Here is a 23,944-nt window from a genome sequence, read left to right as displayed (position 1 = left end):
AACAGATTGTTGGAAAACGCTCATTTTCCCCACTCCACCCCCATGTCCTCCTCACCTCTCATTCAGGAAAATGGAACAACTTGAATGTATCAGGTATCCTGCTAAGCCTTTTAGAGACATGGTCTCCTTTAATTCTTCATAATAATTTTTAAAAATTATTATTATTATTTTTAACATCTTATTGGAGTATAATTGCTTTACAATGGTGTGTTAGTTTCTGCTTTACTTCATAATAATTATATCAAGTAAATGATTCTAAATGGTTTTATCCTCATTTTACAAAAGAGGAAATTCAGAATCAAAGAGAATGATGAATAACAAACTCCACAGAGTAAGTGGGGCGCAAACCCAGCTCTGCCCTGTTCTGAAGCCTCAGGGTATTTCTGTGGTACACGTTTGAGCATGCCTTTACCAAGGGATCCACTTTCTAAGTGTTTGGAGCCTTACCTGGAATCCCAGGTATCCCCAGATTCCTTCCTGTGAGGTACCTGGTGACCTCTCAAGAATGGGTACTGATCACCTGTTTGATCCCAGGTGACCCCGTTCATTTCAAAAAACATTCATGACTGGGAGGACTACCTTCCATCCACCCAGGTGAGCATGGAAGAGGAAATTAAAGCTAAAAATCCTTCACATTAGTGAAGAAAATCTTTGAATATCTTTGACATTCAAAAATTCTTCAAGCAGTGCTTTTTAATTACATTTTAAAAGAGCATTCATTTTTACTGTCATGATATGCCTCCCACTTAACAATCTTAGTTGCCTAATCAATGGAGTCATTAAAAGACTGAAGAGTAGGCTAGATCAATGAAATCATTCTCTGACTCATGATCTCACTGTGATACAAACTGAGCCCAAATCTGTCTGCTAAAATATTTTAGGAAATACTGAAATGTTTTGTTAGTTCCCTCACATGGCAAAGCCCTCCATGCTTCTTTTCCCCTTTAGAATAGCACTGACTATATTTGTTGTTGTTGGGACTATTCCACTTAGGCCCAGAACATTGATGTCTAGAAATAAAGCTTGTAAGGAGAGAATTTCCTTTGCCACCATAAATGCTGTTGATTGGACAATTTAGGGTCATCTGCCAAAGAAACATCTGTTTGTTTGACCTGATTTCCTGTAAATCAAACTCATTTATTATTTTCTCAGCCAGTACTCTCAGTTCCAAAGAAGTCCTCCTGGTGGAATATTTGAATAAGTAGACTATTGAATAAGTGAAATATTCCAAACAGGATCTGAAAAGACTGGCCAAAGCTGAGCTGAGAGGGGCGGACTCCACACGAAAGCACTTTGGTGCGTGGTCAGACTCTTGGCACTTCAATAAGGGCTTTATCATTCACAGAAAGTAGCATAGATCAGAGCCTCCTGAGTTTGCATCTCAGTACCAGAGAAAGACCACGTACTTGCTCTTAACAGAAGCAGCACTGAGTCATACAGCCTGTAAACACATCTAAAATTGATGATCACTCTTTTCTTTTTCCTGCTTATTTCAACAAATTTTCTCAAATTTTTAAGAAGGTCACCAGCTTGCAAAAATATGAGGAGGACCATGAAAAGAACCAGACCTTTATTTTTCCAACACAATCACAAGCATAAAGAGGTAGAAACCAACAGCCAATCAGATTGTCAGTAGAAATTTCATCCCTTGTGACCCTCTCAAATCTGTTCAACCACTTAGATGTGCCAGATTATCACTCAGTCTACAGACTGGTGCCCTGTACACTGATGACCATCACCTCATCAGGCTCTGGACATACCCCAACAGGATTTCCACATTTTTTCCACTCTTCTCAAATGCCCCACTCCCACCACCATGCTACATTCCCTCTCTCTCAGGTGACCAAGGCCTTCTGCGTTGCAAATTTTCCTTGAGCTCCAACCCCTGAAGCCCTCTGAATTTGTTCCCAGTTTAGGGTTGCCAGATTTAGCAAGGAAAAATACAGATGCCCAGTTAAATTGGGATTTCAGATAAACAACAGGAGATATTTATATAAAAATAATATTCAGTATTTATCTAAATTCCAATTTAACTGGATGTCTTGTATTTTTCTGGCAACTTTCCCCAAAATCACAGCTTGTATTCTTACCTCAAGACTTGTAGGAAGGTGATAGTTCTGAAACAAAATGCTGATTTTTTTCCCTCTGCTACTTTTGTCTTTCCATAGTATCTTTGAGCATGGCATAGAAGATTCCTCATGTGTATGCCCCACCCAAACCATATAGCTTCAGCTTTATCTCCCCTGTATTCCAGCAGGATTGTTTGTTTGTGTGTTTTTTGGTTTTGAGAATGGAATGTTTAATGAGCAAAAGGTGGAGATAGTGGGCAGAAGGGAGGAGGCACAGAAATGAAGCAGACAGTGCCCCATTCTCTTTTGTCATCTCTTTCACCCAGAAAGCAATCATTCACCGCTTGGGAGAGCAGGAAAACAAAGCTCAGAGAGCTTATGCCACTTGCAAAGGCTCACACAGCACGGTGGGACCGGAACCCACTTCCAACTGGTTCCCAGGCCTGTGTTCTCTGCCTCTCTTCCAATGCACCCATTCCACAGGCCCAGAGTGGGCAAAGACTTGGTCCACATAACACAACAGAAAGCAAAGGAAGGAAGGAATGATGCATCTCTCTTTGTATAGTTGGGGAAACTGAGGTCTAGGATAAGGCAGTAACCTCTGCACTGGCAGTGAGTTTGTGTGGGTGGTACTGTGTGGGACAGACGTGGTGGCCCAGGGAAGGGCAGTGCAGGCCTGGTCTTGAACTTAGTGGAGGTGCTCGTGCTGCGCCTGGAAGCCACATGGGCACCAGAACAGATGTGCAGTGGGCCATCCGGCACGATGTGTGGCACTGTGCCAGGACAGGTGGTTGGAGCGCTTGAAGTCCTTGCTGCAGGAGCCAAACATCGAAGGGGGTGAGCTCAGAAGGCCCGCCCACAAAGAGGTGGGCACACTCCCTTGCGAGGGCCTGGCTCTCCTGGGGCACCTTGCTCTGCGATGAGCTCCAGGGCTCCTCCTCCAGCTGCACCGTGAACTTGGAGGAGACCCTGTGGGTGTTGATGAGCAGATGGGAGCCTAGACGTGTGCAGGTCAAGGCCCCGCAGTGGAGGAGGAGGTCAAGTAGTGGTCTTCTGCCATGGGGGAAGGGGAGCTTTGAGGGATGGGGTCTTGACATGGTCTTGACAGAGGAGGACCCAGGGTGGCTGGGACAGCTATGGCGGCGGCAGCAGCATCTGGAGCCGAGTGTATTTGTAGTTTCCCAAATAGTCAATACACTCTATAGCTTCTACTCGTTTCTTAAAAAAATATATGTTTGCGAATGTAAGGTGTAGTTCTTGCTTGTCATATATATTTTATTTTTTACGAAAATTGGATCACATTAAAGGCACTGTTAGCATACCTACTTTGAGTTTCCCTCAAATTACTGGAAAACAACATGATTTTTAATGACTGAATAATTTTCACCATATGAATACTTTATTTTTTCTCAATTAAACACTCATTTTAGAAATGTTTGTTTCCAGTGTTTATGCCATCTCAAAGAATGCTGCAAAGAAACATCCTAAACAAATCTCTGAGCAGGTCATCGGTAATGTCTTTTGACAAAGTCCTTGAAGGAGAATTTCTGGGTCAGAGTATATGCATTTTGAATATTTTTGGTAGTTAATACTGACTTGCCACCCATTAATGTTTTAATATTATATATATATGCCTGGGTAACCACCAATTATCTTCATCATTTCCCCTGGCGAGCCATCTCTGACTTCCTGCCCATTCTCACCCACCCCTACCCCTACCAACCCATCTCTACCATCATATACTCCAAGAGCTTAAGTGAACCCTCCCCTCTCAGTTCCCATATCCCCCTAGCTGTGTTATAATAAAAAGCTCACCGGGGGTCTTCTTCACCTGCCCCAGACTGTTCTAACTGTATCTTCCATCTGTGTATCTAATCCCAGCACAGAACAAGATGTCTCAGATATAGCAGCACAGTAGTTGCTCAAAGAAATGTTTAATGAATGAATACTAAGTATGTTAATCTGCTTTTTTTTCCACATCAAAAATTGTCTAATTTTCATTCAACAAAAATGTATTGAACATTTGCAGGCACTGTGCTAGCTGTTGTCCAAAGATGATTAAGACCCGGTCCCAGTAAATCTATTATACTTCAATAAAAATAAAAGAAAGAGAGAGAGATGGAAAAGAAGGAGAGAAAAAAAGACCTGGTCCTTGCCCATGACAGTTTGTGGTCTAGTGAGGGAAACAAACAACTAAGTGGAATACGTGGGTATAATAGGTGCAGTGATCGAGGTCTATATATGAAATGCAGAGCGTGCAGCCAAAAAACATTTAGATCATCCCAGATACGTGTGCGTGTGCTGCATATATAAAGAAAGAGGGTCTACCTATCTGTGGCCACAGCTCTTATTCCAACCTTCCATCTGTCCCTTCACTCAGTAACTCCATGTTTGCCTTTAATACTTCAGTGCATTGTCTATCTTTTTACTCTATTCTCAAACTGCAGCTCAACTTCAGGTTGGAAGATGAGTGTTACCTGTACGTGACATGTCAGTTCACATAGAGAAAGATATAAAGGAAAACAGTTCTATTTTTAAAAGTCAATATACTAAAGATCCTCCTGTCTAGAAGGCAGACTTCTTTTGCTTTAGATCTATTAGGACTCAGGAGAGATATTTAGAATTTAAAGTTAGTGGTAGTTGCCGCAGAGGACGCTTATAGTTACTCTCATACTGCAGCCCTCACCATCTTCCTGAATCGCTCCCACCTTGCTCAGATTCCCCAGAGATACATATGAGAATGTAACAAGGTAAAGAGATACTCTTCATTCCTATAGAGATTTCTGCCCTGAAACCCAGCTCTTTTTCCACCAAATGAATTGTCTTGGCAGCCTTGAAGGAAACCTGAAGATCTTGCCCCCATAAATTTCTCTGAATTTCTGAATTTCTCTTATTTGAACCCCAGTTGACTCCTGGATCCCCAGGAACTCATTGGAAAACCAACTTCCTAAACTCTCCTCAAAGTCTCCCATGGATCCAAAGAATTCACCATCTCAATGGTTTTCCAAAGTGTCCAACCCAAGCATCTACCCATTTGTCAACCAAATGGTTTTATTATTTCTGTTCTCTTTCCAAAAGGTCTGCCTCCACAATTTTGTCATTTCTGTCGTTGAAGAGTGGGACTTAGGAGAGGAGAAGAAAGGATATCCACGGTTTGGGTCTCACTTCTCAGGGTGGCTGTGTTTTCCCACCTATTTCTAGTGATGTTCTGTTGGTTCTTTCCAAATGATTTTACACCCTCCTCTTGGTAGATAGGCAAAACTCCTTACACATTATGGTGAGGGAGATAGCATGTAGGACCAACAGAAGCACCTTCTGGCCGACTCATGATCCCAGGACTAGTTTGCATCATGCCCCGTGTGGTGGGGTGGTGTTAGCTGAAGGTTTCATACAATATTTGTGGAGACTTACTGTCCCTAGTCCAGAAAGGGGACAAGAAATGGCAAGACTTCAATTAACAAACTAAAAATAGAAACAAAGTGATATGTCTTTATCTGCTTGTGGAAAATGTTTATAAATCAGAACCATTGTTGGGAGTCCAATAAACCTGAGAGTTTTGTATTCTTTGTTTTTAGTGTTCCATGAGATAAATTTATTAAGAGCATGTAATTTTAAAGCCTTTCTGTACATAGAACTGGAGTAGTATGTGCAGGTAACCAAACTAAAATATGCCTTCAAGGGCATTTTCTGTCATGTGTTATTGAATTTACTTCATCATTCAAGAAAAAAGACAATAGTCATAATACCATATCACTTATTTTTTAAACAATAACAATATTCTGGTAACATGCTTAAATGAGAGACAGTTCACCTAAACAAAGTTTCCAGATATGTTACACTACCATGGGCAACAGCAGAAACATCTTAAAAATGAGTGTTGCCACTACCACTTTACAGTTGGTAGAGGTTAAGAGTCCAAACTTTGAAATTACAAAGACCTGGCATTACATTTCAGACCTTCCACTTGTTAGCTGTATGAATTTATTCATTTCCCTAAGCCTCAGTTTCCTCACCAGTAAAATGGGGATAATACCTACTTTTGTTGAGGTCTTATGAGGATTAAAGAGACAGCACACTGTGTTAAGCATATAGTGAGTGCTCAATAAATGATAATTAGGCACCTGATTATGTATAAAACAGGGCAAACCAGTGGGGGTAAAATGGGTGTTTAAACATAGTAGAAGTAACCACATCTCTTAAACAGTTCACTTGTAAGAACTATTGAAGAGAATGGTTTTCCATGGCCATTAGTCCTTCTTGGTTTTGAACTTGTGGACAAAGATAGTAAAATTGCCACAGAAAGATTTCCTGTGTCTATAATACCCCTACTATATATATGGAAGTCCCACAAAATGAAAACTACATTTTTATCAACAAAAAAAGATGACAAAGAAATTTGAACAATCCTCTACAGATTAAAGCTTCTTGAAAACTGAAATTTATAGAAATACCAAAAATGTATGCCATTTTACAGATCATATCCATAGATATTTGGAAGAAACATTTTTCTTGATTATAGTAATACAAATCTCCACCATGCACAGGGCATAAAGACAAAGGCCAGCAGCACCACAAGCAGAGAACAGGGCATTTCCTTCCCTGAAACCATCACTGAGTCCATAGCAAAATACTCTTTCCTAACAGCTTCACTCTGGATGTTGACTAAGAGAAGGAGAAAGGTAAACCTACTAGCATACCAGGCCTGGGCACAGGGACTAATTTTAATAAATCAGAATAGAACATGAAAATGTCAACTTAATCAAGCATTTAAATTTTATTAATCAAGCCTAATTTTTATGAGTGCAAATAATCACTGAAGCTGGACAAATTTGTTCTCGATTGCATCAGAAACATAATTTTAATATTTAATGGACTGATGAATTTAAATGGAGAATTATCTTTATGAAACATGTTCCTCATAATTTGCCATTAAATGAGAAATTTTTAAAAACTCAACATAAATCTTACATAAAGGTTATTTAACTAAATGTTGGTACTATAAATATTATAAATACATTATGCACTAATTTAGCAATCACACAGTACACTACATAAAGCTGAAATGATAAGTGGACCAGGCAAGCTTTTCCTAGAATATAGAGCTCTGGGAAGCTCATGATAAAATGGATACCGAGGTTTTGTGTGAGGTTTCCTGAACATCCTTTTCATGCAGGCTTTTGTGCTACAATTCACCATTCACCATACACATTCTTTCCAGTTCCAATGTAGAGACCTACATAGGCTGTCTTTTGGGAGGTGATTATTCTTTACAAAAAAGGTAAAAATATTTTATCATTATTATTTATAGAAAAGAAATACAAGGAAAAAACTGAAGTTTTCTATGATTTTTTGACATTCAAAATCTGCTCCATTTTTAAAGTTAGACTTTCTGACATAATGTTCTCAGGCCTCAAAATATTCTAGGCACAAGGGAAAAAAAAGAAGAAGAAAAATCAAATTAGCATCAGAATATTTTTCTCTTCAAATGTCCACCTATTCTTCTCACCCCCTCTACTACTCCCAATTACATTGCTTAAAATAGGCAGTAGCAGTGAATTTTTGTAAAAAGTAAATCAAACCTAACAGAGCAATATGGCTCAAAAGTTTGCTCATGTTAATCTCCAAGATTAATGGTTTTTTGTTTTCAAATTCTATTGTTTAAAGGTACCTAATCTTCCCGAAGTGTAGCATTTACCTTTATTATATCTGCTAAACTATACATTTACCTGAAAAGAACTTCTTGCCTATTGCAACTCTAATGCTCCCAAACATATCTGATGGGGTTAGAGTGAAGAACATTTCTGAGAAGACTGGAAAAGACTGGAGATCATAGCAGCTCCCTCCCCCTGCTTTGCAGAAAATATTTTAAATAGATAATGTGTATTAGACACTTTAAAAAAATTCCTAAGGTTGTTTTTAAAACCTGAGACATTTAAAATTGTGCCCTTTTTTGTTACAAATTTGTGCTTCTGGAATGGAAACTTGGTTTTATAGAGAGAGGCTAAGGCATATAATTTTCTTTTTTATTTGAAATCTGTTTATTATTAATGAACAAAAATGTTTTGCTTTGAAAATAGTAAATTTTATAAAATAGATTAGTGGTAAGTCTAGTTATCTTTTAATTTCATTTGCAAAGCACATTAAACAATTCAATTTTTTGGCCTTTTGTATAATTTTTAACCTGAAAATAACATTGCTTCAAGAAAGCATTAGTATTTAAAAAGCACATTGCAGGTTAATAGTTGACCTGTTTTTTCCCTGCTCAATCAAATTAACATGCAATATTGTAAAGACGCCAAGATTAGAATTTTCCCTACAAGCGAAAATACAATACATTGTGAAGCCTTTAGATGGAGACATAGTTCAAATAAACACTAGAATTCTGTTCACAGTGCTTTGTGTAAGTATAAAAATGAACATTTAAGGATACTGAGAAGGAAATATGAAAAGAAATTCATTTAAGATGCTTATACTGATTATAGAATTTATATTGTATTTAGCCTTTCTTAATGGAAGGGTTTTTCTGCATATTAAGCTGGCAAAGACTAAAAGGTTACATACTCTTGGCCAGTAAAGTAAATTTACTGTCCTTGCACCTTACAGCAAAGCATATTATACTGCAAATAAGAATGCTGTTGTTGATGATGCAGAATTCAGGCCGTATGTAATCAGTGGCATGCATCAAAAGTCATCTGATAGCCACATTAAAGCCACATTTCCTATTAAGAATCAGAATAAATTATAACATGGCACTTCCCAGAATGAGCCAAGGAAACGCATTCTGCAAGAAGAAATAATTGTATTTGAGTGTCTCTGTAAAAATCCGGAAGTCTTTTAGCAGTAAGTAATAATGCTTTTCTTTTTAGTCTGCCTTCTTTTGTATTGCAATATATTCAGCTTCACTGGCAAGCCTATCACACTAATTATTATTACATCTAGTGGTTCAGTTATCTTGATGACTACTGTAGCTGAAATACTCCAAGGTCAAATTCTTAATAACGTGAATCAAACTAAGCAGCCATCATACATGCAGTTGCTTTTGAGATAGACTAAACAGTGTATTCCAGACCTGTTTATGGGTTTTATTATTCTTTCAGATGTGGAGTAAATTATACGTGCAGGTTAACTGCACCATTCATTTCGCAAAAGTTCCTTATCAAAAATCTTGAGAGGTGCAGGTGTCCTGTGGTGAAAATGACAGCACAGGCGCACCTATAATGATCTTATTGACCACAAAAGTCTTCAGCCCAACCTCCAGTGCTTTTAAGTGATCTGAAATAATCTGAGTGGTTGGTTATATACATCTTCTCAATTCATAGACTTTCAATAATTTCATATGATACTTGCACGTGTAATACATCCATTGGCACACAAATGCCTGTTCTGCTTGGTTTATGTACACACAAAATGGTATAAATGAACTCCAGACCATGTTGAAGCAAACTGTTCTACCCAAATTCCTCCATATCTCTAGAGTGGAAATAAGCATTTAGTTTGTAATGTATCCAAATATAAGCATCTGTACACATTTGGATGTTCTATGAATATAAAATTAAATATGAAACTTCTTTCTTTTGTGACAGTTTTCTTTCTTTAATTTTTTAACATCACAGTTGCACATCTGGACAGCAGTGATTTCTTCTTTAATTTAAATGTGTTGCTTTTTTATAGACCATTTTGAGTAAAGCAATTTGAATTGTGCAACTATTCATTCTCAACATAGAAAAACATCCATTTAATTCAAAGATTATTTCTGAGGGAAAAAGTAAACATATAAAAGAAACTGGTTTGTGTCAGCTTTGGCTTTCCAGGGTTTTTGGCTTTGTGGTACTCAATACTTATCTTACAAAGGTAACATAACCAAGATTTTTCCTTTTTTGTTTAAAGAGATATAAATAAGTGGAAGACTTTAGCCCTGGGAAAATCATAATACAAAGTGTTTTAAGAATTATTCATGGAACTTTTAACCCCCTTTTGTCATTTTAGCTTTCAAACGTGCACCCTAGATTAGTATTAAAAAGCAGGACTTAGTATCCACAGTCCTGTGATGATTTTAATAGTGAAGTTTACCCGAATCTACTTTTCCTCATCCTTTTACTGTTTTGGTCTGCCTTTTCTGCATCCTGCTGGTCCCCTCCCTTATACATCTTTGTCTAGTGGAGTAATTCTAAACATATTGTCATATTTTTGTTCAGATTACCAGCATCATTTTTAACATTTTCAGCCAACTAAAATTTTATTTCCTTGCAAATCATAAAGCATTTAGTTGTATCAAATTATAATTAAAAGTCATATTAATAGACCTCCTATACAACTGTATAAAACATACAGATTCTTCAGATGCAGTTTTGCTCCATTTTGAAAATGGATTTTTAAAATATACAGCTACGTATTATATTTTATATGATAATGACAAATGTTCAGCAAACGTGGACTATGAAAGAAGAAATATTATGGTTTTAAAAATAGTGTTACCTGCTTATTCTTTGGCTGTAATGTAGCTGGAACGCTGCATTAGGCGCTGTCTACGTGTGTTTTTTTAAATGTCATCTTTATTAGTATTACATTCAAGGAATAGTACCAAGAATCAGTTTCTTTCAAGACCTTCCTCCAGTGTGTGGCATATAAGTCTGTGACGGGCGACATTACAGAAGGTCATGTCACTTTTAACTGCTTGCATTACATCTTTCTGATTTCCCTAGTGCCCTTCCTTTGTTTGATTAATACTACTTGCTTTCAAGCAAGGTATCAGAAAGCATAATTTGGAAAAAGAATTCTAGGGCCAATCTGAGATATTCCCCCTTATGAAAAGAGGAAAAAACCCAACTTTGTAAAAATTTATCTTTTCTAACACATGCATTTTTGTCACTCTTCGTTTTTTTTTTTCCTCAAGGAAATCCTACAGATGTGTTGTTATTAAATTATTGCTGACAAATGTTTGGGCAACTGGACTTTGTATACTTGAAAACAAAACTATGTAGCACTTATTTGGTTTTATTTGAAGAGGGAAGAGCTGGAATTTGAGACTGGGACTCCTTTATTTTATTTGTTTCCTTAGTTAAGTGTTAACTCCAGCACTCTCTTTCTAAATAGTAGTGTTACTTGAGTTCTCTGGGAAAGGTTGCAATTTTGTGCAATCATTAAATGCACTTCAGTGATATATACAGTTTGTTTTAAAAGCTCAGTTTGCAGTGTCTGTATTCATTGCATTTGGCCAGGGCTTATGTCTTAGAGCACAGCCCAGCTCTGAGGACACTGTTGCCTTTAAAGCCATCCATTTCATTGGACCCTTAAAGCCTGAAAATTAGTTGTAAAACCATATTTTAATTGGGGAATCTTTATCCATGACTCTACCTGTGCCCCGGTATAGGGTCCTTAGTGTCAATGAAACATGAACCAGAATGGGGTATGTCATTTCAGAACCCTGAATATTTTGCCCAGGAAAAAAAATAGATATCATGGTAATGGCCAAAAATTAATGTTTAAATATTATTAAATTGATGTTATTTCTACTTTTATTAGTAGCTCACATTTTTTAGTACTTCGGTACAGGAACTGTGCTGAATACTTTAAATACATTGTCTCATTGGACCCCTAATCAACACTGTGGGGAAGGTGCTATTACCATCTCCATTTTCCAAGGCACCTTAAGCTTCATCTGAGCAACCATAATAGTGGGATACATTCTGAAGCAGCTTAAAGGCATCACTAGGAAACCATCTGTATTATAAATCCTCACTTGTAGATGTTTATGTGTAACATTAAAAAAGTCACTGGAGGAGGGGAAAAGCCCTCACTCGGGTTCTACAACACAACACAAAGGCCTCTCGCTAACACAACACTTTTCTGCCAACTGTAAAAGCAAATAGTTGTGTTTGGGTGATTCTGGCTGCGCATTTGTGGGGCAGTTGTGCGTAGCCAATTACCCACTTGTGCAGGGTGGGAACAGTTCGGGTTTTGCAAATGAAGAGCCTGATTCTGTACACCTTTTGAGTCCTTCTTGAACATAAGATCTGCAACTGATCTGTGAAATGCATAAATTAACTTCTTGGTTTTTTTATGGTTCAATAATATTTTGAATCTTTGAAAATCAACTTAAAGATAGTGGAGATCTCCAAATCTTAAAGTAACAGTTAAATATCCATGCTTTCTATTGCCAGGCAAATCTTTGAAAACAGTTTGAATATTTGCTTTTATTAATCTGCATCATTGATTAGGTATAAGTCTTTGCAGGTGAGCTAGTTGAGTTCTGTGAGATAAATGATAGGCCCTCTACCAAAATGCATGTTCAGAGATATAAAACATAGATGAGGTTTTCTTCTGTTCAGTCTATCAACAAATATTTCTTGAATACTTATTATGAACTGCTAGGCACAATCTGACACCATTCTGCCTTCCTTGCACTGTAGTACGACGCTAAGTACTGAAGAGGAGAGCTACATAATACATTCTTAACAATAACCACCTAAAATATTGTTTGATTTTTATGTATAAGAATAAAAGTATAATATTCATTTCATTTTCCATATTTGATATATGACTCTACATGAGTAATTTTAGGAAAAAATTACTTAATCTAATATATATCAAATAATCATATTGTATACCTGAAATATATATAATTTTTATTTTTTAAAAATAGATAATGACCAACCTTAAAATATTACTTAATATAAATCTAAAATTTATAACACCATTTTATAAGAGATACAAAAGTATAATCATTAAAAGGATCATGTGAGAAGTCAATCTTTTTTTGTTTTTCTTTTCCTTTTTTCCCTTTTTTATTTTTTATTTTTGAGTTTTAGAACTGGGCAGGGTTTCAGAGCTGGCTCTGCTATCCCACAATCTGGGTTTGAGTTCTAGTTTAGCTACTTGCTGTGTTAGGTGAATTCTTTTGATGCAACACAATGTACTGAAATATTGTGACTGCCTCTCCTATTTCAACCTCCATCACAAAGGTCCCAGTTTGGAATAGCCTGGCATACAGCACCTCAATTATACACTGTCACTATTGTTGTCTATATATTTATGATATGCATGCTTCAAATTTTCAGGAAGTTAAAAGTCAACATGAAAGGCTATCTGATGGCCCCCATTTAAATTCTATTGGATTATAAGCCTCTTGTGGGCTGACATGACTATAGATGAAGTATATGTGTGTTATTCATCTTTCTATTCCCACAGTCCCTAGTACTGTGTGCCTTGGACAAGGGCATTTGTAATAAATGCTTATGGAGTGGCTGAGTATAGTTAGAATGTCAAGAGTCCTTCTTTCTTGCTGAGGCTGAACTACTTTATATGCCCCCAAAATCAGTGTAAACTCTAACCCGATACTGGAAACAGAACATTGTGCTACTCTGAGTCTTTTGAAATGCTGAGTGTCCAAATGAAAGACCACCAGATTCTACCACTTAATAGAAGATTTAAAGTATGACATTAAATTAAGAACAATTTCCCAGTGTCAGATGCTTTTAGTTATATATCAGTTCGTGAGAACTAGAAGTTTGTGTTTGGGCTCTTCTTTTAAATCCATTAATGCTTTTAGAAACTTTGAGAAAAATTATTAGGATAACTGAGGGTCCTGATGTATTATCTCAGTTTATGTAACTCTTTGTTTAGTAAGTCTTACTTACTGAAGTTTTCATTCATAGCATATTCCTGTCTCTATCCTAAAGTCACATGAAAGAAGAGCTAGCTATCTCTGTCTTCCAAAGTTAGGAGCTTTGGGAGAAAGGTTTAAAAATATTTGATAACCATGATTCTGTCGAGTTTATTCAGAGATAAAGATACTGGATAAAAAAATAGAAGCACCACAAGATATTATATCAAATGGCATAAATACAGTTATAAGTTAGCACTTACCTGAATAAGAGCTCCCCCCAGAGTTTTAAAATTTTTGGATTCCATGGAGTGTGTGTGTATAAAAACATGATAAAACACCTGAAATGGGGTGAGGTCTCATTTGTAATGCCTGTAGTTATATATTGATCCAGGCAAGGGGAAATTGTTTGGCAAATCCAAAATGACTATACCATTCTGCTGAAGTAGGTAAACCAGGAGCCATTAAAAAATGCATGCGTGCGTATCTATCTACATGGGTTATATATACATAATATACACATTTGATTATTGAATACATCTCTTATTTTCTTTCAGTAGTAATGTTCATTCTCATAACGTAATCCATGTGTAAAATCACAGAGAATTAAAATTAGAGTTTCAGGTAATCCACAAAATGAACAAGTAGTTCAGAGATGGTCAAGAGTTGACACTTATATGTCAGAATTAAAATTGGAGCCATGAAAGATATTGTTAGCTTTATGCCATAGCTCACCAGCATGAATCAATGAACAGGCATAGATTTTTATCTTAGGGTTTGGTGACAAGTAAATTAGAAATAGCAGAGCTGTTTTCTGCTTAGTTATCTAGCTCCAAATTTAAAGTGCCTAATTAATATAGACAACGGAGTAGGTAAAAAAAGAAATCTCCTGATTTAAAGCATCCTTCAAATTAGTGTTAGTTTACCTTATGCATATTTCCAATTCTTTAAATTGTCACAGAACATTTCACACAAATAGGGTTCCCCTGACTGGCATTCAGTTCCCTGGTGTTCATCAATTAAAGGCATAGCATTTTCCTAATCTCTATCTCTAGATCAGATATTCCCTCTCAGTGCGTCCGTTTCAAATGTTAATAAAGTTTTCACTTCTAAAAGGTTCAAAATGACAGAACAAAATTCTCTCCTTTAAGAGCATGAAAACGACTTCTGTTTCTGTCTGCAGGTAGTGGAGGACATGCTAGAGGACGAGGAAGAAGAAGATGACAAAGATGACAAGGTAATTATCTTTCCCAGCACTTGGGTACCTGGGGATGGGGAAATGTAGACATGACACTGTTTTCACAGACAGTTAAAAAGGAGTTGAAGTGTTTGAGTCCAGAAAATTGGACAGTGCTGTTTATCATCCTAACAATGCCACTGCATGTTGCAAAGAGGGAGAGAGGGCTATAAATCGTCTTCGCTTTTGTCCAGAGCTGGGTCAAATATTTTTCTGCCAGGAACAAAAAAAAAAGTAATTCAGCTTGTCTGGAACTTGATAGCTCTCACGAAGATAACGGCAGTGACAACTGTTTTTGAAGGGCAAAAATTTGTCCTATCTTGAGTATTACAAATCAGGCTACACTTGGGGGGAAGAGAGCAGTGAAAAAAAATAGCAGCCTGCATGTGTCAAACATGGATATTGTCATCTGTAATTTTCCAAGAATTGCTCAGCAAAAGAACACGTGTGTGGAGGGCTCCAGAGGGCATTTAAATAAACCCGGTGCTCACTGCCCTGGCTTAGACTTGGAATGGCCCGCGGCTCCTTGGTCAGGAAAGTCTGTTCAGAGAGGCTCGTATTTCGATTGCTGTTTGGCTTGGGGTTGGTGACCACAGTAGATAACAGCTAGTTTCTGGGACCGCTTGGATTGGTTGTCCCCTGGGGAGAGGGGACAACTGGAAGGAGGGATCAGAATGGCCTTGCACCACCGCAGCAGTGGCTGAGGTCGGAAGAACAGCTCTCTATGGCAAGGAGGCTAGGGATGCTGGTTTATCATCATCTTTGGGCACTTCTAGATCTAAAATCTAAGAAGTCTTAGGGTGCGATTGGGGGGCGGGGAGTGACTGAGGGGAGAGTGAGAATATCATTCATTATTTCCACATTGTTCAGCCTATAACACCAGATTTTGACCTTCATGGAATCTATCTGACTTCTGTTACAGTAAAGCACTGAAATTTTTTAAAGAAAGGAGAAAAACAGTGTATCTTAATTTACGCCCTTGACCTTTGATTCCAGTAGAGATGTACACTTGTATCCCAGTATAAGAATTTGAGTGCTGGAAGCAAGCATGGGAAATGTCAAAAAAATTCACAGTGATTAGTTAACTTCCCAAATGATTTTTTTCCTGACATATTCAATGCTGGAAGGAAAACAGAAACATACACACACACACACTTTCTCCCTTCTACTGCTATTTGAAACATTTTTAAATTCATAGAGTTTTTATGTGAGATTTTTCTTCTGGACATCACTTAGTCATTAGCAACATCATCAAACATAAAGTAACAAAATCTCCTTTCTGCAAAAACACATATGTGCTTGTTTTTAATGTTGAATAACATGAGCATACACTTCTGGCAATAAATGATATGATTTATTGTTAAGGTCAGTTGTAGAGCTGTAGAGAGCTTGTATTTAAACTCAACATGCCAGCTCTGAATCATCATTTCTCTGCTGACAAACACTGATCTGCCATCCATTTATGGCCATTTTCCCTTGCTTGTTGCTGCTTTATTATTAAAGCCACCTTAAAGGTCCATTCTGGTAGCAGGCGTTTCCCGAGAAATGTTAGTAAGTGGAAACCCTTGGTGAAGCCTAGTACTTCAGTGCCCCTGCTTGAAGTCAACCTATATTTTTTTAGCCAGTTTGTTGATATTCTATACCACTAATCTCCCTTTTTGGTCATCTTTTAATAGAGAGGATGTTAGGAGTGGCACACTTAGATGTTAGCACACCTGGTTAACCAGTTCACCAAAACATAGATGTCAAGTAGAACATGCCAGGGCAGAAAAAACCCCAGATCTCTGGAGTGGCATCTGTTGTTATCCAGTGTTTGGTTGTCTGAGATTGACACCCTGGTTCTAACATATTTTCAGGTCTCGTTACCAAAGTTGATTGAAAGCGAGCGCTTAAATGACTGTGTGAATTTAACTGTATTCTTCTGTACAGGATGCAGACAAACGGTGTGTTTTCCGTATGAAAGGATTGTGAGCAGATTTTCATAAATCCAACCCTTTATTTGAGTGATATATAAGAAGATTTTGCTTTTTTTCACTCATAACGCAATTGATAGTATAAAAATCATATCTGAACAAAAAGAAGATTTCAAATATAATAATTCACAATAGACTTTTAGAGATTTGCATCATAGAGGGAAGAATCTTAGAGTGGAAAGCTTATATTCTGGAAATACAAAGTTTTTAATATAAGAAATGAAAACATGAAAGTATCCTTCAAGTTTCTATTTACCAGTTTCCGTCTCTCGACTGGCTCTCGCAGTGGTAAATGTAAGTCTTGGCTATCAGATGTGTCTGAGTGGGAGAAGGGTAATTTCCTACTTTAAAAAATTCATTGGTTCCTCCATTTAAAGTTTGTGTATAGAGTCATGCGTAATGGAGTTTCATGAGAAAACAAGTGTGTTTTTTGCCATACGAGCAGGTACTGACCTCTAGCTCTCATTATTTCTCTGTTTTCTCATATGGTATAATAGTGGGGTCAGGTCAGTGGGTCCTCTTATAGGATAAAAGTAAAAAAGATTAATAAATGTGCCAAAGCCTCACTTTAATTGAACCTGAAGCATATGTTGCAAGTATGTAAAATATGTCCCAGATGTTTCACCAGGGCTAGTGTCTTGGCTTTCCCTGATTACCACAAGGCAGCTATTAGTCCTGTAACCTTTGGACTTGGGGGTAAATGGGGTATTACGTGGCACAGAATGAGAGCACCTGTTTTCCATTCAGCAAAGACCCCTGGCAGGCTTTGCCTAAGCCCATTCATATGTTTTCACTTATCAGATTGTTGGGCGATTATGAAAAGTGTCTTTCTTTAGAGCCAGCATTGATATTAGTCACTCACAATGAAAGGACAAGTCATTGGCTACTTGACAAGGTCCGTGTGAGCAGAAACTGAAGTTGTTCACTTCTTTTGAGCTTGGAGTGTTTTCCCTCATCATAATTACATAGATGGCATATATAGACACAGGTATAAGAAGTTGAAGCAAAGATGATAATTACTTAACAGAATAGTTTTGTAATAGCTTTTCTTTAGTACTGACTTTAGCACCTGGGAAGACTTTGGTTAAAGTTGGTAAAAGCAAAGTCATGATTTACCTGGATTCCCAGATCTTGAAGTTTTTCCACATTATGGGCTATGAGTATTTTTTCGTAAGTTCTTCCTTTTTACTAAAACAGCTAATCATTAATCAGGTGAGGGTTTGTGATGCTCAGACTTATCCTTTATTCTAAGAATCCATTGTCCACATTTGCTTAAATCTAAAATTAGGTGGCTTCTCTCTTAATCCAATTCCATGGTTTTCACAAAGGCAGAGAATATGGGTTTTAAATGGTGAGTCTTAGTTATAAATCATTGACTTGTTAATATTTTCACTTATATCTGCATTATGTCATAGCTCTAGGTTAAGCTGTGCTGGAGATGAAATTTTTCTTGAATTAAATGTTAGAAAGACATCATATTGCATTCTCATTTGCCTTTTTGTAAAGCATTCTTTCAGCCATCAACCACAAAGTCACAGTTTGATCTGATTTTTTTACCTGACACCAAATTCTGCCTTTGTGGTTAATACAATATCTTTATAAATAAGGCTTAGATAAATTACCTACGTGGAACTATCAACAAACCATATAAGAGTGTTTTTCACCATGTTACATATAATAATACAGTGGTCAATCTGCATAATCTAGACATCTAATTAATGAAGATTAGCTTTTGTTTTGTAGCTTTAAAAGTTTAGGCATGCTTCCCATGTTGTGTCCTACCCTTATAATAGGATCCAGCTGCAGTATCAGGAAGCAGAAGATAGAATGCAGGTTTTCCTCAGGAAAAACATGGATCCAAATACGTGGCATTCTAGTAATGTTTATCGAAAAAAGATATTAAAATGTTCAGACATTTATGCTTACATTGCTTCTCTTTTTTCTTCAACCATTATGTCAAGGTTACTGTGTTTCAAGATAAGTAGCTACAATGAATGAAATATATCTGAGTTACGTCAGAACACAGATTATTTGCCCTAATTCTCAAGATCTGTATTTTCTGGTTTGATCCTCCAGCCCTAAACATGTATATAATATACCCAAGATGCATACATCTCTGCATCTCAAATCAACTGTGAGGGGGGGAAGAAAGAGATAACTCTAATAAGTAAGTGGTATGAGAGGAGCTTTTAATCTGACAAAACGGTATTTTCTAGTTATAGTAGATGAAATAACTACATGGTGGGGAAATGGATTAAAGCTTTGGAGAAAGGCAGGAAAAGAGGAGACAAAAAAAAAAATCCTAACTTATCTTTAAGTGGAATACCATTGTATTAGCTTATTAGTATTTTATTTTGTATTTATTTATTTTTATTATTTATTTTATTTTTATTTATTATTTATTTTAAAATTTTGTGGTTAGTATTTTATTAGTAGTATTATTGGTGTTATTGCTGCATAACAAATTATCACAAACTTAGAGGCATTTTTTATTTTAAAATATTTATTTGCTAGGACTAGCAATAGTTCATTGTAAAATATTAAAATAGGATTTCTGTTTCTTTTTTTTCATATTTTAATTTTATTGGAGTATAGTTGATTTACAATGTTGTGTTAGTTTCAGGTGGACAGCAAAGTGATTCAGTTATACATATACATATATTCATTCTTTTTTAGATTCTTTTCTCATATAGGTTATCACAGAATATTGAGTAGACTTCCCTATGCTATACAGTAGGTCCTTGTTGGTTAAATCTACCTTATATATAGTAGTGTGTGTATGTTCGTCCCAAGCTCCTGATTTATCCCTCCCCCCCTCGTTTCCCCTTTGGTAACTGTAAGTTTGTTTTTGGTATCTGTAAATCTATTTCTGTTGTGTAAATATGTTCATTTGTATCTTTTTAAATTAGATTCCACATATGAGTGATATCATATGATATTTGTCTTTCTCTGTCTGACTTTCTTCACTTAGTATGATAATGTCTAGTTCCATCCATGTTGCTGCAAATAGCATTATTTCATTCTTTTTTATGGCTGAGTAATAATATTCCATCGTATATCTGTACCACACCTTCTTTATCCATTCCTCTGTTGATGGACATTTAGGTTGCTTCCATGTCTTGGCTATTGTAAATAGCGCTGCAGTGAGCATTGGTGTGTGTGTATCCTTTCGGATTATGGTTTTGTCTGGATATATGCCCAGGAGTTGGATTGCTGGATCATATCGTAGTTCTATTTTAAGTTTTTTAAGGAACCTCCACACTGTTCTCCATAGTGGTTGCAACAGTTTACATTCCCACCAACAGTGTAGGAGGGTTCCCTTTTCTCCACACCCTCTCCAGCATTTGTTATTTGTAGACTTTTTGATGATGGTCATTCCGACTGGTATGAGGTGATACTTCATTGTAGTTTTGATTTGCGTTTCTCTAATAATTAGTGATGTTGAGCATCTTTTCATGTGTTTTTTGGCCATCTGTATGTCTTCTTTGGAAAAATGTCTATTTAGATCTTCTGCCCATTTTTTGATTGGATTGTTTGTTTTTTTGACATAGAGCTGCATGAGCTGCTTGTATGTTTTGGAAATTAATCCCTTGTCAGTTGCTTCATTCGCAAATATTTTCTCACATTTTGTGGGTTGTCTTTTCAGTTTGTTGATGGTTTCCTTTGCTCTGCAGAAGCTTTTAAGTTTAATTAGGTCCCATTTGTTTATTTTTGTTTTCATTTTCATTATTCTAGGAGGTGGATCAAAAAAGATATTATAGCGATTTATGTCAAAGTGTGTTCTGCCTATATTTTCCTCTAAGAGTTTTATAGTGTCTGACCTTACATTTAGGTCTTTGATCCATTTTGAGTTTATTTTTGCATATGATGTTTGGGAGTGTTCTCATTTCATGCTTTTACATGTAGCTGTCCAGTTTTTCCTGTACCACTCATTGAAGAGACTGTCTTTTCTTCATTGTATATTCTTGTCTCCCTTGTCATAGAATAATTGACCATAGTGTGTGAGTTTATTTCTGGTTTAAAACCATACACATTTATTAGCTCTCAGTTCAGTAGATCAGAAGTCCAGGTGTGGCTCAACTGGGTTCTCTGCTCAGTCTCACACTCAAGGTGTCAGTCAAGATGAGTTCCTGTCTAGAGGCTCTGCAGAAAAATCCACTTTCAAGCTCATTTAGTTTGTTGGTAGAATGAAGTTCCTTGTAGTTGGAGGACTGAAGCCCTTGCTTTCTTGTTGGCTTTCTGCTCTTCGTCTCCACTTTCCATGGCCCCATCCATCTTTATATCCATCAGTGGAGAATCACCCCTGTCTCAAATCTCTTTCATACTTCAAATCTGTTTCTTCAGGAAGAGCCCAGTTGTTTTAAGGGCTCACCTGATTAGGTCAGGCCCACCAAAGATAATCTCCCTTTTTAAAGTGAACTGTGCTGTGTAACATAACCTAATCATAGGAATAACTATCCCATCATATTCCAAAATCCCCCTCACACACAAAGGCAGGGGATTATTTAGGACATATACACCAAGAGGTAGGAATCTTGGCAGCCATCTTAGAATTCTGCCTGATACTACCATCTAGTCCCACCCATGCTCTAGAACAAAAATGGAACAGTCTTTCCATTTCTTGTTTTGCTAGACCCTGATATAACTATCCTACAGTACAGAAATTAGAAAAGCCTGCCTGCCTAGACATGTCCTTTCAAACATTATAGGAAACATGTCATACCAGAGGTATAAACTGAGATATATTTTATAGTCATAGTACAATATGTTCCACTTGCTTATTATCTAATTCACCTCTGCACTGAGGGCGGTTGGGCATGCAGAAAGCCCAATGGGCTCTTTACCCTTGTTGCTTCCTTCTGGGGAGAAGAGCAAATAAGAATAAAATTGGCAAAAAGTGGGAAAGGGTCCATTCCTCCTATTGGGAACCTGTTGATGCCTGCACCCACTGAGCAGATAGCCTGCTGACCTCAAGTCAGTAGAAACAGTCTCTACTTCAACTAGAATCATAGCAAAATTAAAACTGGTGGATACCCAGGATAGGCAAAAGAAGGCTGCCTTGCTGCCACATGGCCTTCTGTCTCCTGGAAGGCAGGAGGCCTTCTGCCTGCACACACGCAGTTCACTCCCCGATTTGGCCTCCTCAGGAGCTGCCTCTGCACAGCCCTTGGGCCAGAGCCCATCCAGCACACATGGCTGGCCCCTGGAGCCAGGCTCCGTAACACTGTGACCCTGACTGGGGCATCAGGGGATGTGTCCACAATGACTGAGGTTTGCTTGGTAGGTGGCATGGGCCAGAGTCCTTAGCAGGAGTCTAGGATTAGGGGCCTCTGGCACCAGGGGCACCGGTTGTTTCTCATCCCAGGACCCCCTTATGGGCCAGTGGAACTTCTGCAATTCCATGATTCCTTTCTTTGAGCCCCTGACACTCAACAGGTCCCAGTGCATCCTCTCCCTGCCCCTTCTAGACCTCATTTTAAAATGAGGAAACCATAGTTCATACAACTTAAGTGAATTGCCAAAGGTGATATAGACAATAAGTGGCAGAGCCAGGGCTAAAACTCAGGTTTCCAAATATGGCATCTTTACGGTTCCTTAAGGTTTTCCACTAAAAAAAAAAAAAATGTAGATGCAAATTATCTCAGAGATGATCTTTAGTAGCACAATCAGAGAACATACTATCCAACCCAGCTAGGGGCTGTTTACATCTAGGTTTCCACTTCTTCTCACTGTTCTCTTATGCTTTCAGCTCTTTCCCATCATACCAGCTAAGGGGCTATGTGATAGGAAGAATAATAGCCCCTCAGAGAGGTCCCTCTCCTAATCCCTAGAACCTGAGAATATGTTACACTACATGGCAAAGAGGCATTAGGTAGCAGATGGGATGAAGGTTGCTAAACAGCTCACTTTGCAATAGGGCGATTATCCTGGATTATCTGAGTGGGCCCAATATTACAAGTGTCCTTAAAAGTGGAAGAGACCATCAGAGTGTGCAGCAATGGCCAAAACCAATGCTCAGAACCTTCCCAGCAAGAAAGTAGAGCTGCTGAAACATCTGGACCACCTGAAGGTGGAGCTCTCCCAGGTGCACATCGCCCAAGTGACAGGCGGCATATGGTCCAAGCTCCCGGAGACCTGAGCTGTCTGCCAGTCTGTCACCCTTGTTCTCACCATCATTAACCAGATTCAGAAGGAGAACCTCAGAAAGTTCATAAGCCCCAGGATCTGCTGCCCAAAACAGCATGTGCCCTGCACCACAGGCTCAACAAGTACAAGTACAAGGAGAACCTGAAGATCAAGAAACAGCAGCTGAAGGAGCAGCCATAGAGGACCCACCGTGGGAACCCACATTCAGGGCCAGAGCATTGGCATTAATAAAACACACACTGACTGGGGGCGGAGCAGGGAGGTGAGCGGCTGTACTGGCTTTGAAGGAAGAGGAAAGGGGCCATAAGCCAAGGAATATGGGCAGCCTCTAGAAACTGGAAAGGCCCCTAGAGTCTCCAGAAAGAAATGCAGTCTTGTCCACATCTTGACTTTAGGCCAGTGAGATCCATTTTCAACTTCTGAACTGCCGAATTGTAAGATAATAAGTTTGTGTTGTTTAAGCCTAGGTTTATGATAATTTGTTACAGCAGCAATAGGAACTAATACAGGCACCTTCCAACTGCATTTTCTATACTTCTCAAAAAAAACGCTGCATTTCAAAGCACTAGATCTGAGTTCCTAATGTTTCCTTATTATCTTAGTCCTACTCTTCTGTAAAAATATGGCTCTACAGTTCTTCATTTAATATGGAAACCAAAAACAGAATCTAACAAAACAAATATTTTTCTCCAAATTGCCTTAGTTTTTATTTCAGAAAAGATTGTCCAAAAGGAGAGTGGGTTAGAGCCCATCTCTAGTGCAGTTGGTTACTTTCCTATTGAGGAACCTCTGTTATTCATTGGTGAGTGGAGCACCAAGGTGTGGTAAACAACTTCATTTTTCAACAGAAGTTCACTTCCTCACAACATTCATTCCATTCCTTAAAATGTTTCACTCTGCAAAGAACCAGGGCAGA

At 37.8% G+C, this 23,944-nt stretch overlaps 1 protein-coding gene across 8 annotated transcripts in view; it reads left to right on the top strand.

The window, feature by feature from the left end:
• The window catches only part of MCTP1 (multiple C2 and transmembrane domain containing 1), a 558,214-nt gene that overhangs the window by 467,161 nt on the left and 67,109 nt on the right, over positions 1-23,944 (top strand). For all 8 annotated transcript variants that reach the window (XM_036848826.1, XM_036848822.1, XM_036848821.1 and 5 more), the window contains one exon: positions 14,855-14,908. In XM_036848826.1, coding sequence (XP_036704721.1) covers positions 14,855-14,908 — 54 coding nt within the window. The remainder of the gene's footprint in view (positions 1-14,854; positions 14,909-23,944) is intronic.

Source organism: Balaenoptera musculus, chromosome 3 (genome assembly GCF_009873245.2).
Source record: "Balaenoptera musculus isolate JJ_BM4_2016_0621 chromosome 3, mBalMus1.pri.v3, whole genome shotgun sequence".
Taxonomy (NCBI): domain Eukaryota; kingdom Metazoa; phylum Chordata; class Mammalia; order Artiodactyla; family Balaenopteridae; genus Balaenoptera; species Balaenoptera musculus.
This window is presented reverse-complemented; position numbering and strand designations above follow the sequence as displayed.